At 36.4% G+C, this 20,441-nt stretch overlaps 1 protein-coding gene across 1 annotated transcript in view; it reads left to right on the forward strand.

Annotated features, from left to right (window-relative positions):
• The window catches only part of LOC146000963 (DNA (cytosine-5)-methyltransferase 1.S-like), a 126,812-nt gene that overhangs the window by 67,719 nt on the left and 38,652 nt on the right, over positions 1 to 20,441 (forward strand). The window contains exons 14-19 of the mRNA XM_083138410.1: positions 4,641 to 4,734; positions 8,425 to 8,562; positions 9,830 to 10,091; positions 10,935 to 11,125; positions 14,180 to 14,461; positions 17,677 to 17,808. Of these exons, the coding sequence (XP_082994536.1) occupies positions 4,641 to 4,734; positions 8,425 to 8,562; positions 9,830 to 10,091; positions 10,935 to 11,125; positions 14,180 to 14,461; positions 17,677 to 17,808 (1,099 nt within the window). The remainder of the gene's footprint in view (positions 1 to 4,640; positions 4,735 to 8,424; positions 8,563 to 9,829; positions 10,092 to 10,934; positions 11,126 to 14,179; positions 14,462 to 17,676; positions 17,809 to 20,441) is intronic.

A 20,441-nucleotide genomic window follows, 5' to 3' on the forward strand; every position in this document is an offset into this window, starting at 1 on the left:
GATCCGAAAGTACCTGATCCGGATCTGAAAGTACCGGATCCGAAAGTTTTGGATCCGGATCCGAAAATTCTGGATCCGGATCCGAAAGTTCTGAATCCGGATCTGAAAATTCCGGATCCGGATCTGAAAATTCCGGATCCGGATCTGAAAATTCCGGATCCGGATCTGAAAATTCCGGATCCGCGGATCCGGATCCGAAAAATTTTAGGATCCGGATCCTAAGGATCCGGAACCAACCGGATCCGGATTTCGGATCTGCCAGGATCCGGATCTGGCCACCCCTAGATTGGATGAGGTGGCCCGATACCTTGGCCCCGAAGATCCCCAGATTTGATGCCATTAGATTTTTTTGCTTGGGGATTCATTAAGCACATTGTGTACGAAACAAAAATTCAAAATGTGGCAGATTTGAGAAAACATATCATTAATGCAGTTCAGCTTATAACGCCCCAAATGCTTTTCAATGTGTGGCAAGATAGATTATAGTTTTGATATCTATAGAGCTACAAATGGTGCTCATATTGAGATTTGTTGACACATGAACACTTTCAGCTATTCTTCTACGATTATGAACAGTTCATACATAGTTTCCTTTCGTTATTTGTAACTTGTAACTTGAAAATCATTTCATTCATAACATGGCCACTTAAGAAATTCTGTTCTTTTCATTTGTGCCAGTTGCAGTGTTGCCATGTGGGCTATAAAATCTTGAAGATATTTCGTATGGAATAAGTATTTGCTTGCACATTTGTATCAATTTGTTTGAAAGTTATAGCATGTTCCTTTTGTTTCCTGAAGCCCAGACACGCTGCACATCATGAGTTTTTTTTAGCCATAACCCCTCTCTCTTCCCCTCATAAACAAACTACAATTGAAATTTACTCTGATATACTTACTTTTCAAGTAAGTGTGTACTGTCTTGATGCGGGTGACGTGGTTCTTCCTTCTTCTGTTTGTGCTCGTGGCAGTGCTAGTTGACGTGGTCCTTCATTTTTTGCCATCCTTTGGGTTGGTTGCTGTGCTTCCTTGTTTTACCATGCATCAGGGTTTTGGCACTGTAGGCATTGGTTCTCGGTCTTGTCGTCTGCTTTCGTGGAATGGTGTTTGCTTGCATGCACAGGCGGTCTTTTTTGCGAATGCTTAAGGTTTGGTTTCTTGTCATGCGAGGGGGAGCAGGTTGAGTGGGTGTTCATATTCCTGATAGCAGGAAGCCAGGTTTTATTGAGGGCCCCAGGGTTAGTGTTGAGGTCGGCAGGAGTGGTCACTATTGCATAGGTTTCTTTTGAGAACCTCTCCAAGGTGGATTTTGCTTTCATAACTATTTTCGCAGTCTGTTATGGTTTTCGTCTATGAGGTCACATGTAGATGCCTGTTCTTGCATTGGGGTTGGTGTAATATCGTTTGAAATGTGTTCAGTGGGAGGCTATGGAAGAAAGGGGTTGGTCTGCTATCTTGAAATTGTGCCTGATTAGAACTTTTTGAATTTTCTTGGTTATGTCAGAATACCGGTAGAGGCCGATCCATTTTTCTTTTATCCTTTCCTTCTGTGGGCGTGGCTGCTTCATTTTTCTTTTGGTAGTATCCAGAAAGAAATGATAATAGAAAAATGGATCGACCTCTCCCGATATTTTGACCTAACCAAGAAAATTCAAAAAGTTCTAACCAGGCAAAATTTGAAGATAGCAGACCAACCCCCTTCCTTCCATAGCCTCCCACCTAACCCATTTCAAATGATATTACGCCAACCCCAATGCAAGAAGTGACGTCTATGGTCATCTACACATGTGGAATGAAGCATGCAGGTATGACAAAGTGCAGACTTGATGATAGGCTCAAGGAACATGATGCTGACCACAGACTTGGGAGGAGAACAGGCTTTTCCTGCCAGCACATAGATGAAAACCATAACATAGACTGCCAAAATAGTCATGCAAGCAAAATCCACCTTGGAAAGTATAATAATAAAAGGGGTTTGGTGTTGTTCGAATCTATTTGTCATTTGACATGAATGTTTAATTACATTGAGAAAAAAAAGTTGAAATAACTGTACAATAATTAAGACATGGGGAAGTTGGTTGTGATAACGGCCCAGAGCTCGGCCAACGGAGAAAGACGCATAAGTTCCTAATACATTGGTCTTCGATCACAAGCCAATGCAAGCAAAATTATTATTACTAGAAGAAATCAGAACACTGAAACATGTTATGAGATAGTATTTAATGGGCTGCAGTTGAGATACTTACAACGCCTCGCCTCCATTCTGCACTGGGTCAAATCAAGTTAGCCACGGAGACCGCTGATGGCCAGCATTGCACACAAACACTAGTCTTTACGTACGCACCATTTCTTAATAAGTTAAAAAGTCTGTTTGAAAACTGAGTTCAAAGCTAAGAGTCCAAACTTTGTCAAGTGAGGAGGAAATATTTTCCTCTCCGATATGTAAAGGTGATGATGCGAGAGTGTTTTTTGAAGTGAGGAGGAAATATTTTCCTCTCTGGTACGTAAGGGTGCTGATGTGAGTCTTTTTTGAAGTTTTTCTTCCCCCTTGATTTCCCGAGTATGTTGCTCCGGGAGGAATTGTCCCCCTATGTTTACACTGAGGGGGATGAGAGAAGGGATGATAGCCTTGCACGGGAAAACAGAACCTTGTTCATAAGTTAATTTGGAGGGCGAAGAAGTATCTGGCTCTAATGAAATTTAAGTCTCTAATAACTTCACAGTGAGCACGTTCCTTTTGACACTTGGTAACTGATGTGTTTTCTCGCTGTCTTAACTTTCATGGTGGAGATATATATTTTCGAACGAGGTTGGGGGTCAAGATTCTGTACTATTTACCCTTGTCACTTCACTGTCAATGAGCCAGACTGGCTGGCGCGCTTGCGTAAATAATGTCCTCTGTTTCAGTCCATTATGTGTAGAACTATTGTTTTGATTCTGAGCCTGGACAGCTGCTTCCACCCTCAAGAACAGAGGGTCATTTTTCAGGACAAGGGCAAGTCTCTTTGAGGCTTTTAAATTTTAAAATGCCTGAAGTTCCGTGATTAGCTGCATCTCTGAATTTCAACCATCAAGCTGAACATGAATTGATGGTGACGTGAGCCGAATGTGGACTGGATGGATATCAAAGTTTATTGCGGGAACACACTGGCTTCTTTCTCTCGAAGTAGGTGCGGTGATCTAAGATATATCCAGGGTTTCATGGGAAAGAATGCTGGTTCGTTTGAGACTGCTGTCCTTTTCTCAGAGAGCAGAAAAATTCTTTCTTTCCTTCTTTGCTTCTTTGAGATCTTGGGGAAGTGCGGAGAAAGACCGATGTTAATGATAAAAGGTAATTGGTACATCGGTCATAAAACGTTCTCAAAAGAAACCTATGCAATAGTGACCGCTCCTGCCGACCTCAACACTAACCCTGGGGCCCTCAATAAAACCTGGCTTCCTGCTATCAGGAATATGCACACCCACCCAACCTGCTCCCCCTCGCAAGAAACCAAACCATTCACAAAAAAGCCTGCCTGTGCATGCGAACAAACACCGTTCCACGAAAGCAGGTGACGAGACCGAGAACCGATGCCTACAGTGCCAAAATCCTGATGCGTGGCAAAAGAATGAAGCACTGCACCCACACCAGAATGGCAAAAAGTGAAAGGACCACATCAACTAGCGCCGTCATGAGCAGAAATGGAAGATGGAGGAACCACGTCTCCCGCAGCAAGAGAGTACATGCCTGATGAAGCCACCAGACGGGTGGTGAAATCAACCGCGAGAAAATTTTGCGTGGGGAAAAATGAAAAGTAAGTTTATAAAAGTAAATTAGCTGCCTCCACGTAACCGTCAAACATATTTTTAGATACAATACAATTGAAATTTCACATACGCAATGTACTTGAAATTACTGTTTATAAGTAGGGCTGAGCCGATACTAGTGTTTGAAAATTATAATAATTAAAAGTTGGTTCCGAGAACTGATTAATGTTAATGTGTAAGTGTTCCTTTTCAATTATATGCCTCAATGTGCCAATGGTTTTGCTTCGAGATATTCAAGATCTATATCAGAATATTGGAATACATGTTAAAAAGTAAAGTAAAGTGTTCCCCTGTGCTTAGCACCATGCCATGAAGGCGTATACGGGGTGTGGGGGTAACGCCCCACACTTTCTTGATCCGGTCGTGAGTGGGGGTGATGTGATCAGCATCATGCCCCTGACTGCCTTTACTCCCCAGGGTTTCCCCCAGGTACCCATGTTATTCGACACTGGGTGGGCACCGGTGCTGCTTCCAACAAATCCCAGTTTTTCACACAGAACTGGTGCAAAATAAAAAAAGAACTTTCCAGGATAATTAAACTCTGTTAAAGTGTTGCCCAGCATTTTTGTAGGCCTTGTGACCGGCCAAACTATCAGAAAAATGTATGTCATTATCAGTAAATTAATTGCAAGTCATATTTTTCAATGCCTGAACCACTGGCATCACCCAATACTGATGCAGAGGCATCAATATCAGCTTGGCTCTAAACATAAGAATTAGTAATTCTGAATTACCGATCTTAGAGGAAATAGGACTTTACTGGCTTTGGTAGTGTGTTTTTATTATTATTATTATATTATTATTTGCTATTCAATACCTTTGTATTTCTTTTAAAGATATTGCCCAACTTGTGAACAAGGATATTTGCAGATGAGAAGGGATTGTGCATGGGTTAGTGAAAAATTGGAAACGAAAGGCAGCAAGGGTGAGGTAGGTGTTTAGTAATAGAATCTGCCTATATAATAGAAATATTATATGCAGTAATGCATTTATAGCATTAAAAATATTGGATAACATATTAGACAAATGGCACTCTCTTCAAAGCAAAATGTTTCTGGACATCTAAGGCACATTAAAAATGCCGAATTACATTGTGCTTCCAAAAGTCGTGCAACCCTAACTTGGAGATTTTTTTTATTTTTTTTTTTAGATATTTTAAGATAACTTTGGTTGATAGTTCAGTCCATACAGGAAATTTAAAAAAAAAATATTATTGACCCAAACCAGAATGATTTTTCCCCAGTTTTAAGAGACAAGATTTGTAAGAAATTATCATAGGGTACTTAATTCACAGTTTGTGATTGGTGCCTTTCTAATATGTGTGATGGATACTTGATGGCTTTGAGAATAGCAAAAAAGTGACAGTTGGTAGCACGTAATCTTGTTTAGCAACACCAGCATTCCACAATTTGTAATGTTCTACTTGTATACGTTGATAATTCTACAATTTAGGAAGAAAAAGGCACCACAGAGTCCGAAGAATTAATCTTTTGTTGCAAGTTCTATTCTTGAGGTATATGCCACGTTTGTCGCAGCACCTGAAAAGTTCATACTGGAACTTCAACTTGTGCTGGGCCACTAATGATGCTACTAAGCAAATAATATTGGAAATACTTGTTGTGCTTTACTTGTACATAAAGCAAAGAATGGTGGGAACATGTATAGCATACCTAACAATCATGGGAGACTGATAGCCGTAAGTGTCACCAACAATTCAGGAATCCAATCCAAAAATGTCATGTGCACCTCTCGTTATAATTATGTCCTTCACCTTCACCACAAACATGCAATAAACTTTAAAGAATATCAAGGTCAAGTTCTAATTTTGTAAAATGCGAAGATTGTTGATTCAGTTTTAACAAATCTTGAAAATCATTTTATTTCCATTAAACAAATCTAATAATAACCCTAACATTCTTTGTTTTTGACTGTATCATTGTTTAATTTTATCTTCTTTTTTTCCATTAATCACATTTTTACATGACTTGCAGAATTGGACATAAATCACAATACTTATTGTTACTTAATTATTAATTCTCCACGGTCAATAACAAGTTTAATAACACTTATTTAAAATTCCAAAAATAACTGACCACAATGTGAAATAACTAACAAGTGGTGATATTCTTTGGTTTGTAGCAGTTTCGCTAAATTTAAATAAGATCCCTACACTCAATTGCTTATTGTCCAGCAATAATTAAGACCTTCCTTTTTGCTTTTCATCATGAGATCATGCCAGTATTAACAATTCTTAATTTTACTTTTCATTGTCATAAACCACTATAAAATGAGTAGTCTGGAAATAGCTTCATTGAGGAATTCTAACTAATATTAATAACGTGTTCAATTTTCAAAGAATCATGAACCATAGTTCATGCAGTTCATTACTAATTATTAGTTTTGTGTGATTTCCACTTTTAAAAGGAAGTAGTGAACCGATCACTTTCTCTAATTTTGTGCATTTACAACACTTAACACAATTCAAGATTTATCATATTAATCAACCACATTTTTGATTAAATCTTTTAGACAAGAAAACTGCCAAACGTTTCTACAATGCGTACGAACGCAATTTAATATTTCATGATTTGGCATTGCTCATGGTTTTACAAATCGACCTTATATTTTGCATGCACCAACATTCGTACTCTGCTCTTTGGCGAGCGTAAATTTTGTAAGTCACAACTTCGCAAAGTCACTTTCAATTACCAAACCTGTTCGCTACAACAAACCACGAGGTTCATTATTGAAGTCATCTCACAGCATTTATCTATATCACTTTCGTAGAGCACAAAACGCAAATTAATTTTTACCAAAAACCATGCAGTTGAAAAGTTCTTCCATGATTTAATGTGTAATGTAAGCCACTACATCGATCAAAATTAGATACTCGTAATTTAGTCAAAGTACAATATTACTATGCATTGTTATAACCAATCCCACCACTCACTGACTCACTGACATAAATGTTCTCCATGAAGGAAGCCCCGGAGGTGAAAAACGCCCCATTACGACCCCCCATGAAATCGTCCCAAAAGGCCGAGAAAATTCAAAAATCTCTCAATCGGCCCTTCCTTAAGGGTGAAAATGCCCTTTTCTCACGTCCTTAGCAACCGTTGCCACAGGCATTTCTTTTGCACACATTGTTTCCTTCAAATCTTAATTGTCCAGCTACATTATATTTCTCACAGATCAATAGCACACAGATGAATGAACTCATGGTTTTGAAAAGGTGCCTGAAATAAGGGTGACATCTACATAATAAGGAGCTTCAGCCCAGATACAATTACGTATATATGGTTATACTCAATGCGTAAATATCTACATCGTGCTTGTTTTAACTAAATGTTTAGAGGGTATAATGACATCCAATTCCTTAGAGCTTGCCGTGCTTGTTGTTGTTGTCCATGGAAACGGACGTTGCTAGGGAACTTAAAGAAAGTTTGTTTTCACCCCGAAAACTACTGTAAGAGAATTATGCAAGACCTTTCAAATTTCAAAACACGAGCATCAGAATTTATTACAGAGGCAAACTAGGAATTCGAGGGGAATGACGGAAAACAATTATTACCCAATTACGTTCAAGAATGTGAAAATGACAAAAGACATAAATATTGCATTTTCAATTTAGTCGCTATTGAATTCGTTTATGCAAAACATCCAATTAATTATCTTGAAACTGTTATTACTTACTCAGATCATTATTAAGAAAATGGACAATAATAGTTTGAATATTTGTAACTTATTAGAGCCCATACACACATAAAGTTACTTTCTAAACTTTTCAAACTTGTACACATGTTCCCATCATCCAATACAACATGCAGACATTTTCAAAGTCATTAAGATCTATGAGGAACCCATCTAAAACATGATTGCGCCCACAACGTGGCCGAAGATCACGCATGCGAGCGTACAAGACGTGGCCAAAGGCCACGTCGAAAGTGCGAGAGTCAAAATATATACTTGCACGTTTCTTATTTCTTATATTGCTCATTCTTAATAATGTTGACACAAGGCATAAGCTACGCTTTAATATAGTTCTTAATTTTAACTGTAGTATTTCAGACTGCCAAAGTTTTGCTTTAAAATATTCATAAGTTGACATGGAATAATCATATAATCACAAAATCCATTTCTGCTCACAATGCTGTTGTCAAAATAATGAAAATCATGTGTTATTCATAATTTCTAGGATATTTAGACTATAAATGTCTTGTGACATTTTTGCTGGCTCAATAAGATTCCCAGACTCTGGAAAAGTGTTGACCATCATCAGTGATTACATTTGAAGTGATACCCGATATCACCGCAGGTCTGATTGATTGATTGATTTAGTTTATTTTACTTCGTATTTTGTGCCTCTTGGCTAATTTGCGAAGATGGGGATGAGCGATGAAATGATGAAATTGATGAATGGACATTCACAAACAACCAAGCCCGACCGGGATTCGAACCCGGGACCCTTGGCATCGCAGCGTGATGTGCTAACCACTCGGCCACAGGTCTGTTTTGTGTTCATTTGATAACTTCATAAATTTTGTAATATGGCAAGAAGTACTATGGGACTCAAATATTCAGCATTCTCAGAAACCCATTATCAATATATTTTTTTTTCAGACTCTCTTTGGTTTATTAAAATACAATGGTGCAGAATATAGGGTAGGATCTGCAATATTTGTGTATCCTGAAGTCTATGGTTTTAGAATAACGCCTGCTGATCCACCTGATTCGCCTAAGGAGAAACAAGATGATGAGGTAGGTTGTGTTAAATTATGGTGTAGTCACCTAATTACCATAATAATCATGTAGTTTGAGTAAAAATTCAGATTAGTTCTAAACACATATCAGTTGTTCTAGTATTTGAGAATCCAGGACTACCATCTAAAATAGATTTTCATAATTTATGATTGCTTCTTATTTATGTTTTTAGAACACTCAAGTTTAAACAATGCATGGTTTGGCATTTTTGTCAGTCTTAATGGCTACAGTTCAGTGTGGAAAATATTAATGGGAAGAAGTAGTTTCAGGTAGTCTTAAGGTGTGAATTATTAGATTGGGGCAAAAATAATTGGTGGTTTTGTGATGTTAAACTTTGATATTTATTATTGTTTGAAATAAATTTTTATTTAAGAGTTCAAGTAATACCATTTAAAGTGTAAAAGTTACTCCACTGACTTATGCCAGTGCTTTTGGTTTTGTTGTTTATGCTTCTTCATTTTAGGACATTTTTCCAATATATGGTTTGTCTTTACATAAAAGAATGATGTAACAGATTAATCAGTACTGTATTTCTATCAGTTTATCTGTTTTACAAACCCAGTACTTTTACTGACATGATATTTCTATTAATAGCATATTCTGTTCATCCTGTGCAGGCCCCTATGGAGTCTGGTGCTTCTATAATTTCAGGGTCAATGATTAAAACTTTTTTTTTTTACATGAAAAATGAAATGCAGTTTCTGACAAATAGAGTTGTAGGATAAACAAACACACAAGATTATCTGTTGTAACAGACAATACATTTCATTCTTTATAGAACTCTTGAAAAGAAATGCATTTGAAATTGTTTTGAAATGTTGAGTAATAAAAACGTTTTGTCACCACAAAGAAAAAATAAAATTTTAATTAGTGCTACATGGTTTTTTTGATCAGGGATTATTCCATGGATCTTGAAATAGGCACAAGTAGCCTAGAATGCTGATGCTCCCATTATATATTTTTTAGCAAAGATATAAGTATCAATCGAAAAACCAATATAACTTATTCATCATTATGATCCAGTTACTGTGTTAGAATGTAAGTATTGAGCACAATGCCAGTGTTTCCTCACACCCATCAAACTCACACTGTGAGTATTTTTAAGGCATCTCTGACATTGCAATCAGCCAAAGGTGATTTAAAAATTATAGTTACTTGTATTTTCTAAATATGTTTATTTCTCTACAACTGTAACAATAGAAAGATTTTTCTATGCCTTATCATATTAGGTGGAGATAATTTATATTATTTTTATTCCCATTAGATCGATGAAGACGTGTATCCAGAGTTCTATCGTAAGAAGTCAGACAATGTCAAAGGCTCAAACATGGAGACACCTGAACCATTTCGAGTTGCTCTTATCACAAGCATATACACTCATGGTTCTAGAGCAGCATCAGGTAGAATGACGTCACCAGATAAAGTATGGATAAAAGTCCAAAAATTGTATCGACCTGAAAACACACATCGTGGCATCCTGGCTTCCCGTCATGCAGACTGGAATATGCTGTATTGGAGCGATGAAGGTGATTTCTAAATTTCAGTAGTTAATTTTAAACTTGCCTGCAAGTGACATTTTATTATTACTGGCCTACTTCCATTAATATATTTGTTAAGACTAACTTAATAAGTTTGGTAATAAAGTATAATTAACATAATCAGGATATACTGATATGAATATTTTACTAGAAATGAGGGATGGACTGGTATGAATTCTTTACCATTACTATATCTACATGAAATTTAACAATACTGATAACTAATAGCCCATTGATGCAATATAAAAAAGCAAATGTTCCATGAAGAACCTGAATCTGTAGAATGTCTATTATTGGTGGCGTGAGGTGCTGAAATGTTGGTAATGGGATTGGTTAAAAGGATACCCATCCTAATCCAGTGGCAGCAATCTTCTCTTGCAGGGGGTGGATGCCTTTATGGCACCTCTGTCTCCCCCAAATGAAAAAATGCTACATTTCTTCTGTCCTCAACATCTCTATCTTTCATCTAAAGTTCTTGATATCCCCCCTACCCTTCCTACATTATTCAACCTCCCATGGCATGAGAGATGGGTGCCGTATGTCCTCTTTTCCCATGTCCTGTCATGTGTGTCGAGTGAAACTGTCATGAACAGGCAAAAGTAATGTGACATGCAATTTTAAAGACTAGTTTAAAACACTGAAGGTATAATTGAAGATTTATGTGGCAGAAAAGTGTGCTAAAATAAAAATGCTGATTTTGAGAAAATTAATGCCAAAAAAGAAACATTTTTTTTAAAAAAAGAAGTAATACCGAAAAATCAAGGTACTAAACGATATCGAAGTAATTGAGAAATTGCTATTTTTAATACTCCAGTGCTGATTCTCTTTCAGAATGCTGTCTACCCATCTCGAGAATTGCAGGGAAGTGTTATGTAGTTTACAGTGAAAACCTGGACATGACTGTGAGCGAGTGGTCACATGGTGGACCTAACAGATTCTACTTCACACAAGCATACAATAGTTCCACGCAAACTTTTGAGGAGCCTCCAGAAAAGGGAAGGAATGTTGGGAAGCAATCAAGGGTAGGAAGATGTGTTTATATGCTAGTCATTTACACATAATAAAATGGCAATTTCAAAGTAGAATTTCACTCAAGCTATCGGAAACAACTTGAGGATTTTGAGAACTATCACAACTCTCATATTCAAGGTGCACATAATTAGACCAGTGCTACCCAAAGTATTATTTTGTTATTTATTATTTATCTTATTTCACAATAACACATTATAACTACAGGAAAACCTCGTTAATATGATATTGGTTAATATGAATTACCCTTTAATCCAAAGTTCATATGTCTTAACTCTTGTTATGACATATGTTTCCCAACTGTGCCTGTCATAAAATTGCCAAAAAAGTGTTCTGTCGGCTGAGTTGGGTTCTCCCTCTTTTCCTGTCAGCAAACGTGTGGTAAGTGGGGGGGGGGGGATGTCAATACTAATTGTTTTGGTCACTATTCTCTTGCTCATGTACTCACAAGGGGCAGATTCTGGGCAAGGGTGGAAGTGAATCCCTCCTCCTTTCCTTTGGCATCTAAACATCTAAAGTGAAGCAACCACTTTTGAATACATTCTTCAAAACGAACATAAACTGTAGGATAAAAAAGAAACAATAAAAAAGTGAGCCTCCCTGATGGTGCAGCAGTAGCTTCGCTGCCTTGTAATCAAGTGGTCCCAGGTTCAATACCCGGTAGAGGCACATAGTGGTTCGGATCCCACTTTAAACTGTAGTTCCAGTCCCGATTAGCCTTACTGTGCATAAAGTGGACTTAAAACACCAAATCAAAAAAGAAAAGAGTACCCCCCCCCCCTTCTCTTCTCCCTACAACAGCTCATTTTCCACCACTGGTGTGCACGGCAATGCGATAATTGCAGAATTCGGGTCCCTCTTTCTTGGTTGCTACTGTCTGCATAGGAGATATTGTCTATATTGTTGTTTGTTGCATGGTAAAACTTAAAGCAAGGATCATTTCTTCTTCACACTGCTGATGAAAGTTTGGTCTTCAACAATTGTGTTATCTTTGAAATGCGGAGGATTTTCTCTTCGGCATACTTCAAACTTCCAGCCGGTCTCATCGTGTTTACGCTGCAGCTGGCACCAGTGTTTCATCTAGTGTCTACAAAACTGTCGCTTGCCAGTAACAACAATGAGTCATTCAGCGCGAAGGAGAAAGCGTCATTGTTTTGAATCTCGCAAAGCTGTTTTGATTTGACGATAACTAAATTAGATCTCCAAAAAGAAAAAAAAACAAGAGTTAAAACAACTTCATGATAATATAATCGCCGCTTTTCTTCGGAACCATTCGCATGCTATAAAAAAATAAATCCCACACTGCTCAATGTAGGAATGGACGCTGAAACATATAAAAAGAAAAGTTTTGACGGGGTGAGTATTTGACCTCCAGAATACTCCTAAATACAACAATAAATCATCGATTAACGTGAGAGAGAATAACAATTCCCCATTTTAATATCTGAAAATGCACAAGTTTCATAATGCTTGTCTTGAGTTCATTTTATACTGATGGACTAATCGGGACTAAATATACAGTTTAAAGTGGAATCCAAAGCTGAGTGATTATCGAGTGCGGCCCTGGTTAATGTATCCTCGGATCCACATTCGGTGCACACAGAACGCAAGTTGCGTGTTTCCTTTTTCAGAGTAGATTACAATGCAAATAAAAGAGTTTGGACTGCTTCCTGGGAAGGGGGAGGGGGGATGAATATGAAGTTGACTGAAGCAAAGAAAATATGATTTTTTTACGAGTTATTTTTAGGCAGCTGAACCAGAACTAAATTTACAGCCCAGATTTTTTTTTCTGGTGCAGAGAAAGGTTGTGTTCTCTCTCTCCCAAGAGATCTTATCTTATCAGTTAATGCTGTAATGAATAATGCTCTAGTAAACCCATATAAAATACAATATTCATTCTGTCCGATTATCTCCCACTTTTGCTGGTGCCAGTGTGACTGCTGTCAAGATTCTTTGACTTTCCATTGCAATAAATGAGATATTGTTTTCAGTTCCATAGGTCTCAGTTCAAACGGATTTCTAATGAACTAGAATTGTAATAATTTCGTGGAAGAGCAACGACTGTGCACAATTGAAAGATAATACCGTTCTTTTAAAATACTTTTTTGGTGAAAACTTTTTCATGTTCTATTTTCCTTCCCACAACCTGTGCATAACAGTTGTATAACTATAAAAGATAAATTGTGTTACCATCTCCTAGGAATCTTTGTGTCCGCGTAACCTCCGTGCCCTCATTTTGTGTAACATTTTTTATAGTTTCTTTAAAACGTACAATATTATTATGTAGTGCATATAAAGCTTATTTTGTGAGCTATTACCAAGTATAAAACATCCATTATGAGGGTAATTTATTTACACCTGAGAAATAGGCACCATCTTGAAAAGTTTGGATAACTTGAAGTCGTTTAATTCGAAGTTGACATTTTTTGGTCCCTTAAATTTCGTATTAACGAGGTTTTCTTGCACAACATTTTGCAGGTTCTCACCTGCATTGTCAAGGAGGATGAAAACTGAGGAAGAATGAAACTAGGATTGAGCCAATACTGGCAACGCTTTCGTGGAGTCTTAATTATCTTGAAAATTGTGCAAAATTCAAATTTTCCATGCCATTTCCTTGCAATCAAGGGGTCCTGGGTTTGATACCCAGTGGAGCCACGTAGTGGTTCAGATCCCAGTATGTCCACACTCAATTAGTCCATCTGTGCATAAAGTGGACTTTTAAAAACTCAAACAAAAATCTTTTTACTAGACATTTGCTTTAAATTATAATAACTATGAACAACAAGTATAATAATAATGCTTAATAGATTACAAAAAAAAATGACACAAGAAATATTTAAGATAACTATACAGGAAAAGTACATTAATCCGACATTGGAAAATATATAACTTTTAATTCAAAGTTGTTTTTATTCCCTGGCCAATAAGATATGATCTCCTTAGCGTATTCAACATACAAATTGAAATACAGTGTTGCATGTAGAGACATATAAGAGTTTGCAAAATAGAAGAAATTAACATTTCAATATGTACTTTAATTTTTTTAGGGCAAAGGAAAAGGCAAGGGTAAAGGAAAGAAGAGTCTTTCTCTAAATGATGTTGAAAAGGAGAGAATAGAGGACTGGCCTCAAATTTCCCACCGACTCAAGTGTTTGGATGTGTTTGCTGGCTGTGGAGGTCTGTCGGAAGGCCTGCGCCAGTCTGAATTGATTGATATTAAATGGGCCATTGAGAGAGATGATGCACCAGCTCATGCCTTCCGCCTTAACAATCCTCAGACAATTGTCTTCACGGAGGATTGTAACCTCCTGTTGAAATTGGTTATGAGTGTAAGTATCAAGATACTCTTTTTTAGTATTTTTTCCTCTCTACTGCTCTTTCTATTTTGTTTGCAAAATATAGATATATATATAGATCCAGTTGTTCTTGTTTATTTTCTTAACAGTAAGCAACACTGTATGAGGGTTGTTCAGAAATATCAGACTGACTTTTGTATAAAATTACAGACTTACTGCTTCGCTGGAGCTGTTCACTCCCTTCCAGTGAATCTCGCAGTGTTGGAAGAATTTCAGCTCCTTTTTCTTGATGGCCTTCAGTGCCAGTCATTTTTTATTTATGACCTCGTATGTCACTATTCAATTGAATGTCTCCTCAATGAAGAAGGGCGGATTTGGACAAATCATACTTTGTTGTGTTCAGCATATCAGGCTATAAGATCATTTCTCGTAGAAAAACCATGTTTCAGTAATTAGAATTAAAAAGAAGTAAAGAAAATTCAACTTTGTTCAACCTTAATTCTAACGTGTTGCATTGCCACCAGAAATGCAAATTATTAAATGTAAAATCTGAGAACATAAAATGTGCTTTTCCACTCTATGCGCTATTTGCTTAGAATTTTGTAACAATTAATTTCAATTTGAAACTGGTAGAGGAATAGTTAATGCTTTAGTTTACACAAACATGCATGCTACACAAAACACAGAAAAAAATATACAAGTACATCCTAATTTCACACATATATAATTCTGGTAACAGTAATTTGCATTAATTATTATGAAGAAATGATAATTACAAGTAAGAGTGGTACAGATTATTGCTATGAAATATGTTTTTGTTTCTCCCCCAGGAGTACCTTTGATTTATGTTGAAAAAGTTTAGAATAATCAGGGTTCCCACACACCTGGAAAACCTGGAAATCTCAGGGAATTTGAAAAAAATACAAATCTCAGGGAAAATCTTGTAATTGATTAATGGTTCCCAATGAAGCAAAACTGAGGGATTACAATATGCTCCTCTCTGTGGATAATCCAAGCTGTTGTAGCATTTCTCTTTCAGCAAGGAACTCGTAGCTATTTGTTTGTCTGTTTCTTGTTTTTAAATGTGATTCCAGGGCTGGTGACCAAGTGTATACCCTCATAAATTTTGCGCTTTTTTAAATTTAATTAACCAATTTCGATCTTTTACATGACGTAAAATATATTTCCAGATGTGGAAAATGCATAATAAAGATAACCTGATGTCTAAAGTTAAACAGTGTTCATCTGATTTCCCTTATTAGGGAGTAGTTTTAAGTTTTTCTTCCTTCTTTTTTTACAAAATAGTAAAAAAATGGAGTGTCCTGTTTATGGAAATATTTATTTTCTGCCATCTTTTGTGTACAATATTGTTGATTGTGTATTTACTGCATTTAACATAGAACAGAATTTTAAATATTTACTTACTAGTGCCATATATGAATTACGTACTGTTCACTAATACTTGTTCATATTTTAAGTTTTTGATCATGTTCAACTATTGTTATAGTCATGTCATGACATGTGAATTTTTACAAGTCTCAGTATCTCACATATGTGTAAAATGGAATTACTTGTAGGACCAGCAGATCTACATTAATATCATGTAGTGAAATAGTTTTCTCAACAGATATGCCAGAATGACATATTTGACAATGTTCCAAACCCCCAAACCTATGTTCCCATTTCTTCATGACTCCCTAGAAAGTGTTGATAGAGATGTAATGGGGAGATTCATATAAAGTGACATCTTGAACAATGCAAAAAATAGTTTTAAATTAATGCAAATTGATGTCAGGAATTCTGACTTGATTCCTTTGACAAAGATTGATATTGGAATTGGTGCCAAAGCTACTTTGCAGCTTATGTTTTTTACTAGCTGCAGAATTTTTTTGCAACCAACAGTAGAGAAGATTGTGGAACGTAGTCCCCATAAGTTCAGGTTGGTGAGAGCCGCTAGTTGTTTAGTTCCGAAGCAAATGACTCAGTTTCCAAAACGATGTGCTCAGCGCATGGAAGACCTGATACAGGAACTTCTCAGGAGAAAGAGAATGAAGGCTGTAACTGGTGATAAAGTAATTCGCCAATTTAAGACATTGTTGCACATTGTCAGTAGTGAAAAGGAATTGAAAGAGAAGTTTTGTAACTTTTCAATCAAAACTGATGCACTAGATTCTTTTTTTACAGGTGTCATGAAGGGCAAGGATGACTTCTCTGAGTTATGGAGGACTGTTAAGTTGGTTTTGATTTTATCACATGACAATGCATATGTGGAAAGTGGGTTTTCTGTAAATAAGCAGGTTTTAATAGAAAACTTGAAAGAAGAGTCTGTTGTGGCTATTCGGCAAGTTTATGATGCAGTGAAAGTGGTACGAGGAGTGTCAAATGTAGAAGTAAGCAAAGATATGATCCAGAGTGTTACAGGTGCACGTATTAGATACAAAGAAGCATTGCAGAAGATGAGAAAGAAATGTGATCACAAAGAAAACAAAAGGAAAGAAATGAAATGTGAAGCAAGTGAGTTCTGTGCTTTACAAGCCAAACAACAAAAGGTGCAAGAAGAAGCAAAGGCTATTGCAGAACAATTAAAAAAAACTTGAAGCTTCTGAGAAGTAAAGTTTCTTAATTTGCTGTATCAGACATTAAGTACATTTCTTGTTTTATATTTCAGTCTCAGTAACTTATTATTCCTTTTTAAATTGGTTCTAATAATTGTCACTTCATTTTTATATGTTTTAAAAATTCCAATAATTTGTTTGTCTTAACTATTCTTGTACACATTACAGATTAATTGATATTGTATCCATTTATAAACATGTATGAAAAGTGTGAAAATATTTCAATGTTCTATATCAGATATGTTAGAAATTGTTTCAGAGTTGTTTAAAGTTCTAGAAAACTGGTCATCTTTGTTCTTAATTACATGCAAAGAAGTGTAATTTTATTTTATTATTGAACTAGTTTTGTTATTTGCATCAGAAAACAACAGTAATAAAGAAGGTGAGGATGCTATGGTTATGAGGGGGAAATGGAGGAGGCCATTGTAAAATTATTGTAGTAATTTACTGTGCATTCAATACTCTGGAAAAATTATGAGGATTCTGGAAATCTCAGGGAAAATGGATTTGGAGTTTGCGTGGGAACCCTGAATAATGCAAGAGATGCTACAAATTTTTAAACTTAATTAATTTAAATTTATTGAAAGGTATTTTTTTGCGGAAACTACACATATGGTGTGTGTTTGTTTTTAGGGAGAAAGGGTAACTGAACGAGGCCAAAAACTACCTCAGAAGGGTGAAGTTGATCTCATATGTGGAGGCCCTCCTTGCCAGGGATTCAGTGGGATGAATAGATTCAGGACATTGAAGTATTCGCTTTTCAAGGTTAGTGAAATTTGGCATAATGTATGCACTTTCCAACTTAAATGTTACAACTTGTACATCTTTGAATGTAAAGTTTTACTTGTCATTTACCTTTAATTTTATCTTGTGTTGTATTCTAATTAAGGATTACTCTCATAACTGTGATTAACAACATATCTACATATAAGATGTAAGCAAGTTACTAAACATATATCCGCAAAACTTACTACCGCTAGGGGTGCTGGTGTAGCTATTTCGTCTGCTTCACACGATGGGTTTGAGCTGCTGTAATAGCGGGAGCCAAACATGATGAGCCTGACCGTTGTCGATATTCAGCCCGTGCGGAAAGTTCATAATTGCATGCATCTGATTTTGGTGTCAATTAGGGTATGCGATGTGTGCCTAACTGAAATCTTTTGGATCCTATGTTGTTGAACTTGAGGCGCCTTGCTAGTCCGGTAGTCGGTTGGGATTTTTTTGCATCCGCTAAGATGCATAGAACATGTACAAGTAAGTTTCGCGGATATATCTTTAGTAACTCGCTTACGTCTTATATTATCAATCGCATTGTTTATTCCCCTCAACATAAATATCTACATAGTTGGGATTTCTTGGGGGGAAATAAATTAATATACAAAATATAAAATTCCAATCATGATAGTCATCGGTACAAGTATTTTTTAAAAAAGCTACTTGTTGCCAGTAAAGTCCCTCTTTTGTATTAAACTTGAGATAAAATGGTTAATTCTCGTTAAAACCCCCACAAAACACTAAACAGCATAATACGAAGCACTTTAAAAGTTTGTCCAATCTTTCGACTCAATCTCAGAGTTCATTATCAGGACTGATCAAGAGATGGCAAACACGACATGGTCGAGGTTCAGATGATGGCTCCGAGATGGAGTCGAAAGCTTGAATAAACTTTTAAAATGTTTCGTATCATGCTGCTTATGTGTTTTCTGGGGTTTTATACAACAATGTTGCCGGCATGTTAAGGTTTTTAATGTCATATGAAATACTTAAATGTTTCTTGTCACAGAATATGTAGTAACCAGAGACCTGCACAATACCCAGAAAAAAACAGTCTGCGAGGAGATGTGCCTACAATAATATGCAACACACACGTCAAGCCCAGGTGTTCGATATCGAGTAAGCGAGCTTCACCTGCCAGGTTTTTCTATTACCTGGGTCTTAAGAAGACCCATGAGAATTGATGTAGTTCTTGCAGGTAGACGCGAGCACTCGTGTCAGTGTTGCCAATGGTCATTATATTTCACTATGCATTTCTGCTAGGTTCAGGTGCCTTGATGTTGTATAACCATTGGCATAGCAATGGGTGGGTTAAGTGGGCGACCACCCTGGGCCTCGCATCCCATGAGGTGATACGAAAAACGTAATAAATGGAAGTGAGAAAGATAGAACATGCTAATTTTTGTGGGCAATAAAATTAAAACCTTTTTATTTATCTGGCTTTATATTCTAGTTTAACGTTATAATTTGACTGAATACATCAAATAAGAGGCAGGCGGGAGCTCTAAGCCTAAGGGGCCCCGAAAAATTCAAAATAATTCTCATTTCTCATGTGAAACATTAACGCAAAAAAAAAATGCTTGGACATTTTTATCCATTTATTATTTTCTTGAATAAAAAGTGCTTTGTCTTGGCTTTATTTGTCTCGTGACCTTGATAGGCTACCCAATTTTAAAATGTTAGCACCTAAAACTGCCACGGAGCAAAGTAGGGGGCATTTGAATGCTTGGTGTTTTAAACTGAAGAAGGGTATGGATAATATTAGCAGTTCTTCCTTTCTTCCTACAACTTCAGATGCAGCTATTGCCCTCTGTAAAGGGCACGAAGATGATTTATTGTTTCAGGAATATGCTTAAATCTGAAATCAAGTGCTTTGGCAAAGTTTCTTCTCCTTGATAGCTCGACACTAGCTTCTCTACTACTGTTCTCTGTATCCTGTACCACCTTCTGTTTGTTTCCTACCCTTCAAGAAACAACCATGAAATATGAACTATCTTTCTCAAAATTGAAACTTAGGAAAAAATTCTGGAAGGTACTGTCGAATGGTATGATTCAACTCAAATGTAGCGGACTCAGTAATCTCACTCTTGAACGAGAAAGGGCAAGATCTAATGTAAAAGTGTCATTCGCTGCCCAGAAGCCAGCTTTCTGTTAGGCAAGGTGGTTCGATTTAAATCAAGATTTAAATTGGGGAATAACATTTTAAAAAATTCACTTTAAGTAAGATTAAAGAATAATGTGCACAAGAAATTGTAGATATCAGAATCACTTTTTGTGAAAGTATATTAATCTCGTAATCATTTAATGGTGTTTATTATGCTCTAAGAAAGGAAATATAGGAAACAAAATATATGTACGGATGGGGTGAGTTCATACGAAAGTAAATGTAATATGTCATCTGGAAAAAAAAACCACTTAAATTTCCCTTGATTTAAAATTCAATAATTTTTATAAGCAAAAATAGCACATTTTTTAAATACAATAATATACAAAATACTAATCATGTTAAACTGTAAATAGTGTCATTTTTTCATTAAACTAAATAAATATGGCAGCTGATATTTACCTATCATTAAAAAAAACAAAAAGTTATTTTAAGTTAAAATTATAAAGTACATCCAGAA

Source organism: Lepisma saccharinum, chromosome 1 (genome assembly GCF_977018435.1).
Source record: "Lepisma saccharinum chromosome 1, izLepSacc3.1, whole genome shotgun sequence".
Lineage (NCBI taxonomy): Eukaryota > Metazoa > Arthropoda > Insecta > Zygentoma > Lepismatidae > Lepisma > Lepisma saccharinum.